Genomic DNA, 11171 nt, shown 5'->3' with positions numbered 1-11171 from the left:
GGCTGGGTCCTGAGACTAGTTGCTGCCTGATGCTCGTGGTGCCGATGGAGAGGATATCCCGGGAGCACGGGATGGTGCCTGCGTGGTACATGAGTGCTCCTCGGGGCTCCTCTTGATGACCTCTGCAGCCCCACACCTGTGAAATCGCACCCCTCTGCCGGCTCCACGTCTGCTTCGTAAATGTTGAGTTTCTGGAGGCAGTGAGGAGCTGCTGAGAAGGAAAGTGACCTCAGATGCCCCTCACCTGGGAGGCCTCCCTCTGAGGCACACAGTGAACTCCCAGACCCTGTGGGCGGAGCCTGGTGTCCTGCTGAGGTCGGGGTTCAGGGAAGGGAACTAGTGGCCCATCTGCTCTCTGCTGCTGAAGCCACAAGCCCCGCAGCAACCCTGCTGAGCTCCCACCGCTGATGCTTGCCTGTCTCCCCCTTTCCTCCCATCACATCCACACGCGCGCGCTTCTTTGAATGCAAACAGCAGAAGCAGACTTTGGATCATTTGAGCAAACACAGCAACAAAGAGCCTTGCCGGGCTGTGTGGTGTTTTCTTGTCAAGCTGGAGGCAAAGCTGATGGTCCTCATTTCAGTGGGACCAGAGTTGCCAGGGAGCGACAGGGTGAGGACAGGTGCACCCTGTCCTTGGACAGACGGCTGTGGGGGGGGGCAGTTGTTGGCTCCTGAGCTCGCCCCTTTCAGGAGTCAGGTGCTCTGGATCTCCAGGGCCCAGCCCACACACATGGGGACCACGAGCTAGTTTCCTAGACTGTGTGGTCTCCCTGGGAGAAGTCCCAGCGCTCTTAGAGGAGGGCGAGTGGATGTGGGGGAGCCATGGGGATAATGCCCCTGTGCCTCTCCCCATGGGACGGTCATCCAGCACCTGCCCTGTGCCAGGCGGGCGGGCTCACAGTGGCGGCTATGCAGTCGGCAGCTGGCTGGCCCATCTCCCCTCTCAGGGTCCGCAGCACTGACCCATGGCTGCACAGATGCGCTCACTCGTCTTCGCATGGCTCTTTGCCTGGGTCCTTCTCTGTCTGGGTGACCTTTGGGCATAGCCCGCATGGAAGCCTTTCGTCACCCCGCCCGTCCCGGCTCCCATGTGCCTCTCCAGACCTTCTGTCCTGGACCGTTGACCGTTGGTGTTCTCACTGGCCTTGTCTGTCCCACTCTTCTCTTCAGGCTCCTCATGGAGTCCTCCCTCTGTCCCTGGCATCTTGCTCAGTTTCTAGTTGACGCCCTGTGGTAAGTGGGTGAATGTTGGGGGGCTGCCCATCAGGAAGGCCATGGTGATAGCAGGAGTGTTGGCCCTGCCCTTACTTGGGGAGCCACCCCCCCATCCAAAGCTCCAGGTGGTGTCTGAGCGCTTTCCTTGTACTCGTTGGGACTGCACTAGTAAAGAAGAGTAAAAACAGATCACGGGGTAGAGCTCGAATAGGCCCTTGGTTACTTTGCTTAAGGGCGGGAACTAGAGAGAGTGCTCCAGAGTCTAGAGACTGACTGGTTTGAGTGTGTACTGCGCCCCCAGCTGCCTCTGAGATCTCGGGATGTCCCCACGCTTCCCGGGCCTAGCTTCCCCTTCCTGCACGTGTGGAGTTGACCCGTGCCAGCGGCGCCTCACCACACTCGGTTTTTCTGAGTTCGTGGAGAGAGTAGATCACTGGCCTTTGGGCCTTCTGTGAATCCGGGGTGTGACTCATGGCCGCGCTGCGGCCGTTCTTGGTGGGCGCCTTGTAGGCGGCTCTCCTGGCTTCACTCAGGCACTTCCTTCTGTTCAGGTCTGATCACACAGGGGCCGCTTCCCCTCTGCATTTCCATCATCCTTCCCAGAGCCCCAACAGGGACTTGTGGTGAAAAGCACCCAACCTGCTTCCGTGGTCCAAGCTGTCCCTTTGCAGAAGCTGGGGCTGGGGTTCTGGCAGGCCTGAACCTTTACCTCCAGCTGGGCCGCCTCCCTCAGTCCCGAAACTCGCCGCACCCTCTCTGGGCTGTTCGGGCTCTTCCCGGAGAACACGGTCTAGCAGAGGAGTGAGGAAGAGAAAGGACTCTGAAGCCCGCTCTCCTGCTTCTTCCCACAGGTCACCAAGGAAAACAGAAACCATCTTTTGCCGGATATTGTGACGTGTGTGCAGAGCGTCAGGAAGTGAAGACGGTTCGCGTCCCTGCGCTGTGCGCTTGAAGGAATGTGCTGGTTCACATGGAGACTGGTGGGTGCTCCGCCTGTCAGAGATTTACGCCTTCGGGCTTACCAAACCTTGTGGGCTTTTCCAGAGAAAGCCCAACAGCTGTTTTCCATAAAATGTTTAAAAGCTCACATTAGCCTGAGTGCTGGATTGGCCCAACGAGGTGAGCCATCCGCTGTGGCTTGTTTTTGCTGAAAGATTTCTGTTTATTTCCTCTTGCAGTTGTGCATACGACTTTGGCAAATTATGAAATGAGGAATGGTTTTCAGAGTATTAGATGGGACTTGCCCCCATTGAAGTTTGTAAGTGTGTTCCGGGGAAGGGGGAGAAGGGCGTTCGCTACCTAATCAGTTTTGCCCATTGTGAAAATTAACCCCTCTCCAGGGGCAGCTTCGGCCCCCAGGCGTAGGAGTTAGTTTGTATTTTTTAAAATGGTTACTTCAGAGAAAAGCCATTTGGGGTCCTCCCTATGCATCTAATTGTTCATGTGATTGCTTATTGCCTAATAAAAAGAAACAGAACGTGTGCAGCCATTACACACAGCCTAAAGCTGTCAAGAGATTGACTCAACATTGCCTTCATTCCTTAAAATTAAAAACCTACAAAAGTCGGTGTAAATTTGTTTGTATATGTTATTTACCTTCAGATCTAAATGGTAATCTGAACCCAAATTTGTATAAAGACTTTTCAGGTGAAAAGACTTGATTTTTTGAAAGGATTGTTTACCAAACACAATTCTAATCTCTTCTCTTGTGTATTTTTGTGCACTAGGCGCAGTTGTGTAGCAGTTGAGTAATGCTGGTTAGCTGTTAAGGTGGCGTGTTGCAGTGCAGAGTGCTTGGCTGTTTCCTGTTTTCTCCTGATTGCTCCTGTGTAAAGATGCCTTGTCATGCAGAAACATATGGCTGTCCAGTTTATTAAAATGCCTGACAACTGCACTTCCAGTCACCTGGGCCTTGCATATAAATAACAGAGCATACAGTGAGCACATCTAGCTGATGATAAATACACCTTTTTGCCCCCCTTCCCCCCAAAATGGTATATCTGATCATCTTCATGTATGAACTTAAAATATGGAAAATGTTAAGGAAGCAAAAATGGTTTGTAACTTTGTAAGTACTTACAACATGGTGTATCTTTTTGCTCATGAAAATTCTGTACTATAACCATTGTTTCTGTAGTTTAATTAAAACGTTTCCTTGGTGTTAAAAAAAAAAAAAAAAAGAAATGAAACACGGTGGTTGCAAACACGGGAGTCCTCTGTGTGAGGGGCACGGCGTCCTTGGAGATGCTGACAGCTGCAGTGCCCCACGGGCTCAGGCCTGTGGGTTCCAGTCAGAGCCCCCACTTCGGACACATCAACTTCGATGTGGCCTTAAACTCTTCTGTGCCCTGTTTCCCTTTGGAAAAGGGGGAGATGAGTGTTGTCAAAGGAAGGCAGGGCCACCGCACGGGAGGACCCGTCATCAGCTGCCTGTGGGATCCCCTGGAGAGGGCCCCATGCCTCTACACCAAGAGTCATGGTGGGGAAAGCTCTGGCTGAGCCCATAGCAGGGCAGCTGCAGGAACGCCAGAGCCCCCGAGGGGTAAGACTTGCCTTTCTGGTGGCTGGTGGTCACTGCAGTGATAAACCGCACATTGCTTTTAGGTCATTTCGGGTGAAGATCTATGAATTTCCAGAATATTTTAGCAACTAGCCTTAGCTCCAAATCCAGCTGGCGTTCATGCCAGGTGTGTCTCCGTCGGTTACCGAGGCCCCATCTGTCCATGTGGAGCCTAGACTTGTGTGTCCTGTGAGCCACGCGCTGGGTGCACTGTGCCGGGAGCACTTGTGTCTCTGACCCAAGATGGCAGTCGGGAGCCCGTGTCGGGCTCTCTGGTCAGGATCCCTTCCTCAGCGCTTTCCACTGAGGGACCCTCCTGAAGCTTGGTGTGGATTTGCTAAGCCTTTGAGGGCTTACATGTGAAGGGCCTCCTAGACTGCGAACTAATCTCATATGAAGCGTGCCTTGCCCAGTGTGGGGAAGGGGGCACCTCTGTCCCACTGTCCCCGCCCAGTTGGGTTGTTCAGGGAGTCCAAGCTCGTGCTGACAGGCAGATGTGACTTCTGCAGGCCCTCGGGGACTGAAGGAGCCAGCACTGTGCGCAGGTGTGGTCTGGCAGCCCAGCCTCTGGATCAGACCTACTCTCATCCAGCCCCGATGGTGCCAAGAGCCCTCCTTGGCCTCAGGTGACCTGAGAAAGGGGACAGGCTGGGGAAGCATCAACTGTGTACACCTGAAGATGGAGCCAGCAGGGAGCCCATCAGAGGGAGGCTTTCTTGGCCTCCAGGGGTGCAGGCTTGTCAGAGCTCTCTGCCGTGTGGAACAGTCTCGGAGCGGCCCCCAGCATGTGTGTGGGACAGGGAGCTTCTGCACAGTCTCTTCAATGGTAGAGAAACATGCTTTTTGTGACAGATGGAGAGTTTGAACCAAGTCCCTGTGGCTCCAAAGCCCAGGCTCCTTTTTTTTTTTTTTTTTTTTTAAGATTTTATCTATTTATTTGACAGAGATCACAAGTAGGCAGAGAGAGAGGAGGAAGCAGGCTCCCCGCTGAGCAGAGAGCCTGACATGGAACTCGATCCCAAGACCCTGGGATCATGAGCTGAAGGCAGAGGCTTAACCCACTGAGCCCCCCAGGCGCCCGCCCATGTTCATTTTGTTCTTCCCACTGTGTTGGTGTTTTCTGTCCTTTTCCGTGCATTCCGTGCATTCCGTGCCCCTGATCTCGGCGTTGAGGTGTAGCTGCGATCAACTGTAGCAGCCGTCAGCTGGAAGATATCGCTGTGGCAGAGTCCCTGAAATGATCCCTGTATGCCTCTGGCAGATGGAATGCTCAGGGGCGTGTGTGTGAAAGTACCCAGTGCTGTCCCTGTCTTCTAAGAAATGAAGCCTAAGAGAGGATACTGTTATGGTCTGAGTATTTGTGTCCCCCACAAATTCGTGTTGGGCTCTGATGCTCGGTGTGGTGGCATTAGGTGGGGCTTTGGGAGGGGCTGCGGTCATGAGGGAGCCCTCAGGAAGGGAATTAATGCCCTGATGAAAGACCCTGGACGACTCTCTCTCTTCCACCCCTGGAGGTCATGGCGAGAAGTGGCCATCTGTGAACCTGGAAGCACGCCCTCACCAGACGAATCTGCTGGAGTGTTCACCAGCCTCCAGCACCGTGAGCAGTAAGTGCTGTTTAAGCCCCCGTCTGTGGGACGGAAGAGGATGGAGTCACGGATATGTCCGACTCGGCTGCACACGCGCAGCCGGTAGTAAAGGCTAAAGGGGGAAGAGGCGCCGAGGCGGAGCACCATCCCAGGCTGCTTGCCCAGCTGGCTCGGGCCCAGCGGAGGGGCTGATGCACACCCAGCCCTGTGGGTGCCGTTCCCTGAGAGCAGGTGCACTCGGTCAGAGATGGGTGTGGGGCCGGGACAGGCTGGCGTCAGGAGTTCACATGTATTCTTGAGCTTGAAACTCCTGCCCTCCAGCCAGGCCCAGACGCCTCGCAGACACTTGGTCTGAGGCAGGACTCGAAGGAAGAATTCGTCTTGGAACGCACGCGATGGACGTCTGTGCTGCAGTGTGACGGACTGACGCTGGAGTAACATGGCTGGACAGGCCAGAGCAGAACCGATCTGGGAACGAGTTTACGAAATCCTCCTCCTCTCTTCCCCCAGAGCAGACCGTTGCACCAGCTACTTACCACATACATTTAAAAAATGATTTCTTTTTACCTCTGAATAAGCACGCAGGCAGGGATGGACAAGTTTTCAAAGGCACAGACTGTCCCCTGACGGTCAGGCCTGAGGCACCTGGCTCACTCCACTCCCAGCCTTCTGGTCAAGTGCAGGGCGGGAGGGTGATGGCGGCCCGGGAAACGTAGAACCGGCCAGACTCCTGTCTGTCTTTCTGGGAGTTTACGAGGGAGTGTCTGGGAAGGTCGCCCATGCGCGCACACGTGCGTGTGCAGGCGTGCTGGTGGCAGGTGCCACATCCCTGGAGCATAATGATTTGGGCAAAACCCTGAGGCCGCAGAGGGGGCTGACAGGGCTCAGGAGATGGGAGTCTGTGCATCGCCCACTTGATGGCCAAGGAGAAGCCGGAGCATCGTGTGATTTTAGAACAGTACTTGCCAGACAGATAGTCTCAGCGCACAGTGCAAAATTTAGAATCAATAATGCCAGATTAGCCCCATGATTTATATAAAACCAAGCACTACAGTTTTTAGATCATTTTTAGAGGAGAAACAATTTCGTTTAGTGTCCAAATGCAAGAAATAACCCCGTGGTTGTATGCCGACTGCACGTTGCAGGAGCCCCAGCCTGAGATGCCACCTTAGGAGCATTTTCTTTAAGTGCAGGCGAGTCCAGTCGTTTGCAAAGAATACCCTGGACAAACACCCGACTGGCTGAAGATCAGGTTAACGAGCGTGTGCGTGTGCGTGTGTGGCAGTGGGTGGGGGGGCTGCGTGGCTCAGTCGGTTAAATGTCCGACTCTTGGCTTCAAATGGGGTCATAACCTTGTGGTCATGGGAGGGAGCCCGGAGTTGGACTCCGCGCTCAGCATGAGTCTGCTTCCCCACCACGTGCACATGCACCCCTCGTCCCAGTTTTCCAGCTGTCAGGAGATCCATATTCTGCAGCACAAGGTGGCTTTCTGGGGTTCTTACTGCCGGATGCCCACGGGGGTGGTCAGCCCACAAAAGGCCGACTTAATTCAAAGAGATGCCCTTTGTGGGAAGGCCATGCCCACAGCTCAGGGCCAGCCATTTAGTCCTTCGGGCTTGGCTTTAAGATTGTCCAAGAGGGGGACGCCTGGGTGGCTCAGTTGGTTAAGCAGCTGCCTTCGGCTCAGGTCATGATCCCAGCGTCCTGGGATCGAGTCCCACATCGGGCTCCTTGCTCAGCAGGGAGCCTGCTTCTCCCTCTGCCTCTGCCTGCCACTCTGTCTGCCTGTGCTCACTCTCTCTCCCTCTGATAAATAAATAAAATCTTAAAAAAAAAAAAAAAAAAAGATTGTCCAAGAGGATTTCAGGGACTGCCTGCCAAGTTAGGTCTGGCTGACTTCGAGAAGTGCAGTGAGGTGCCAGCAGCCTCTCATTGGAGACACCTGCATTTCAGTCAGTAACCAACTTTGCATCTCTGGGGCTGGCTGGTTTGAGAATAATGCAGTGTCTCTGATTGCACAGCCAATTATTATTAATTGGCAATTCTTATTTTGGGGGAAAAAATTACCATCTGCTTCCAGGGGGAAAGAAATTCTCTGCCATGCCCTCCCCTAGTCCCCACACTTCAAATCATAGATACCTTGAAGAAATATTTCCAAAATGACTATTTCTATGTTTTCTCTGAACCATCCCCAGAAGGGCTGGTTCAGTGATGCTATTCTTCACAGACTGTGTTTCAGGACCCCTTCACCCTCCCGTACATCCACAAGGAGTCAGGTTTCTGCTTTCCCCAGGTTCCGCTCAGGGAAGATCACAGATTTTGCCCGAACACCGTTCTCCCAGTAGGGATGCAGCAGAGCTCACACAACCGGACACAGCAGTAACTGTAAACATTTTAATTCCAAAAACACAGGTGTGTGTGTGTTCTGTGACATGGGAAGGATGGCTTGGCTTGGAAAACAAGCGAACATTCCTGCGAGTGGACAGGTGCACCGGGCAGCACAGGCCCGGCTTGTGGGAAACCGCGTGAGTGCGGTCGAGCGTCCTGTGAGTCTGAACAGCTTTCTGTGCTCCCGCAGGCCTCAATGTCTGCCCTCGGGTCACTAGTATCGCTGGGTCTTGCGTGGGGTACTTTAGACACGACTGCATGCACTACCGCGCTTCAGTAAAGCTGGTTTGTACTTAACATCTGCATAATGTGGTGGAAAAGGTGACGTTTTCTCTATGCAGAGATGGAGCCCTACCACGTCTGACCGGCACCTGGCAGGACGCGTGCTGCTGTCCGTTTCTCAAACATGTTTAATGGGAATGTATGAAACGCCCATCGGTTCACATGCAGCTGTCGTATGTTCTGCAGGGCAGGAAAGGGACAGGCGCTCTACTTAGCCTAGCTGTTTTCGGAGATTACATGGCTGTGGTTAGAATGTTCAAAGTCTGGGAGTTGTGCGTGCCCCGCCCGAGAGCTCCGCAGCTTGGAGCGGCGTCAGGGTGGGGGAGGGAGGTGTGCTGTCAAGTGTTTTATCCCCTTGGGAGATTTCCTGTGCGAACCTGAGGTACAGTCGCTCTGCTTTCTAGAGCGGCGCTCGTGGCTGCAGAGCCGGGCTCCCGGCCAGCCCCGTCCCTACTGCTCGTCGGAAGCACTCTGCTGGGAGGCCGTGTCGTCCAGGCCCATGTCCTCCTGGCTGGCTCTCCTGCACAGCAGCTCCCCGTTCTCTGCCATGGTCCCAGCCGGATGGCAGTCATGACACTGCCCCTGCTCGGTGGCCTCGGTGGCCTCACACGGCTCGGAGAAGTGCTGGAGAGAAAGGAGAGGCAGCAAACGTGTAAGAGCGCTTCTGACCACGGCCCACTGCTGCAGGGTCTGACCTACCCCACCCTCGGGGCAGGGGACTGAGGGCGGGGGGTGGGGGCCTGAGGGGTTGGCCTCCACCTAAAGGAAGGAAGCCATGGGTCTGCCATGCCGGGGTGGGTTGGGGGCTCTGAACATGGGGACTTTCCCCCCGGTGATGTAGACGTGCTGGGCACACGGGCCCCCGGGTAAGAGGTCACTGTGTGTCTAGGCATCCTGGGTTCCAGCAGCTTGGTGCCCGAACATTGATGCCAGTGCCCAGAGTGCCAGGGACCCTATTGTCCTGCAGGAAAGAGGGAGCGAGAACGTACCAGAATCCCAGAAGCACACCCACAGATAGTATCTTAAACGGGTTGGGCAGGTGGTGTGATTTTGTAGGTTTTTTCTGAGGAAATGGAATCACAGAGGGAAGTTTGTTTACACGTGCCGTGACCTAACTAAACCTAGTTAAAGCTTCGGAAGACAGCAGCTTCTCTTGCTTGCCCTTGGCACCTGCCTGTGGGCCTCCCCCGTGGGTGTGGCCCCATCATCCACGTCCATGTAATCAACCACGAACCGAATCCAGGCAGGCGGTGACCCTCATGCTCTGTAGAGCGCGTGAGTCTCTGGCCCGAGAAGGTGTGAGCACACAGAAGGGGCACATGAGACCTCCAGTGTGACACCCGGGTCTGCCCGGGGCCTCCCGTTCTCCCTCCTGACCGCAGAATGGAAGGCAAGTGCTGGGGGTCTCTTTACTTCCTCCCCGCTCCCCGCCAACAAAGCTCCAGGGTGAGCTGACCTCAGCTGGCGTGGACTGTGCGCAAGTGCCCGTGTCGTTAGGGGAGTCCCTCAACCTCTCTTTTTCTGATGTTTGCATACATGGAAGTGGAAGCCGCCTCGGCACCTGGGATGTGAGATCGGCATTCGGAATCAGTGGGGGTCTAACTGCGGTCCTGGTGTGTCCTCTCCTCTCCCTCAGGCCCGAGTGATGTGAAAAGAGGCTGAAGTAGGACACGCCACGCTGTGGATGCGGGAGCACATGCCCGTTCCCCTCCCTGGCTCAGGGCTCGGGATAGCTGGTCTGTGGAGCACAGGCTTCGGGCCCCCTTCAGTGCCGCCCACCGTGACCTCATCACCTACGGGACGTGTGCTATTGGTCTTATCTGCCTCTGAGCAGGGCCAGAACACCTCCTGTCTAGCACTGCCCGGCACCTGTCACTCTGGGAACCCCATGGATGGGGTGATGGGAGTCTACGGGCAGCTGGATGGGGGGCATCAGGCCAGGAACCCACACGCCTGCCCTGGCCAGTGGGCCGAACCCCTTACCCGTGTGGCCTGGCTGGTGGTCCTGGCCGAGGGGCCCATGACGATATTGACGCTGCTGGACGACTGGGTGTCACTGGTGTTGCCCCCTTCCGCAGCAGAGAGTCCAGAAATGACCAGGGCACTCGAGAAGCTCCTCTTGCCGAACAGGAAGCTCAGGGTAGAGCTGGTGGACGAGCCCAGGCTGGAACGGATCAGCGCCTCGGCCCGCTCTCGGACACTCAGGTGGCCCGTGGTGGTGACGGGTGGGGGCTGTGAGTGCAGGGACGCGGCTGAGGTGTGTAGGGAGAGCCGGCTGCCCGAGAGCCTCTGGGCCAACTCATGGACTGACGTGGATGTCTGCAGGAAGGCCTGGTGGCTTTCTACGATCGGGCCGGACGAGCTCAGCGTGGCTGGCCTTTGGCTTAAGGCTGCATGGGCCTGGACAGACTGACTCCTGCCTTTCCTCCTGCCTTTAAAAGAAAGCAGAACAGGTTGCCAGAGCACAGGGGCTTAACCTGTGTCAAGGTCCATGCAGCGAGGCAACAGCCTGGACCCCAGGCACCCAAGTGGGTCCCCTGTTGTCAGGGCCAGGATGGCCCCATGGGGGCCCCTGAGAATGGAAGGACTTGATCCCAGGGCACCCAGCAGTCCAAGGGCGCATGGGAAGCGCTGCCACAGGGGGCCCAGACCTTGGACCCTGTATGCATGCGATCGGCAGTATAAAGGGAAACCACGCAGGCTCTTATCATTTTCAGTCGCCTTAAAAAGGTAAGAGGGGATGGGCTGAGCCACATGCCGGTTGAACCTTTGTTTTCTGCCAAAGTTTTTCTTAAAATCAAGGTCTTAAAGTAAGATGCCCTCACACAGGCCCCTCACAGACGTGACTGGCCAAGCCCAGGCCTGTGCTGACACACGCCCCGGCCCCCTCTTGCCAGCCACCGCTCCCTGCAGGGCCCCTCCTGTCCCCAGCCCGTGTCCAGGCTTGTCGAGACAGAAGGGCTTGGGCTGCCCCAAGGACCCAGTCCTGCCCATGTCTCGGGGAGAAGGAGCCTGCCCATGCAGCTTTACAGAGAAGCGGGGGAGGAAAGCGTGTGCTCCTGACTTAAGCCTCAGGAATCACTGGGTGCTAATGTCCAGCTGTCACTTTGAAGGGAGCGGTCAGTGAGGTCACAG

At 55.7% G+C, this 11171-nt stretch overlaps 1 protein-coding gene and 1 long non-coding RNA gene across 3 annotated transcripts in view; one reads left to right on the top strand and one right to left on the bottom strand.

Moving 5' to 3' along the window:
• The first annotated feature begins 2106 nt into the window (after positions 1–2106).
• On the top strand, positions 2107–3339 carry LOC132016169 (uncharacterized). Its single transcript, XR_009403907.1, has 2 exons — positions 2107–2197; positions 2945–3339. It is a non-coding gene; the product is annotated as an uncharacterized LOC132016169 (long non-coding RNA).
• Positions 3340–7746: 4407 nt separating this feature from the next.
• Positions 7747–11171, bottom strand: part of PCNX2 (pecanex 2) — a 313350-nt gene continuing 309925 nt past the window's right edge. For both annotated transcript variants that reach the window (XM_059397306.1, XM_059397305.1), the window contains exons 33-34: positions 10020–10468; positions 7747–8660 (exon numbers count right to left, since the gene is read on the bottom strand). In XM_059397306.1, the coding sequence (XP_059253289.1) occupies positions 8487–8660; positions 10020–10468 (623 nt within the window). In that variant the 3' untranslated portion in view covers positions 7747–8486. The remainder of the gene's footprint in view (positions 8661–10019; positions 10469–11171) is intronic.

Source organism: Mustela nigripes, chromosome 4 (assembly GCF_022355385.1).
Source record: "Mustela nigripes isolate SB6536 chromosome 4, MUSNIG.SB6536, whole genome shotgun sequence".
Classification (NCBI taxonomy): Eukaryota; Metazoa; Chordata; class Mammalia; order Carnivora; family Mustelidae; genus Mustela; species Mustela nigripes.
Note: the sequence above shows the minus strand (reverse complement) of the source record. Positions and strands in the feature narration are given on the sequence as shown.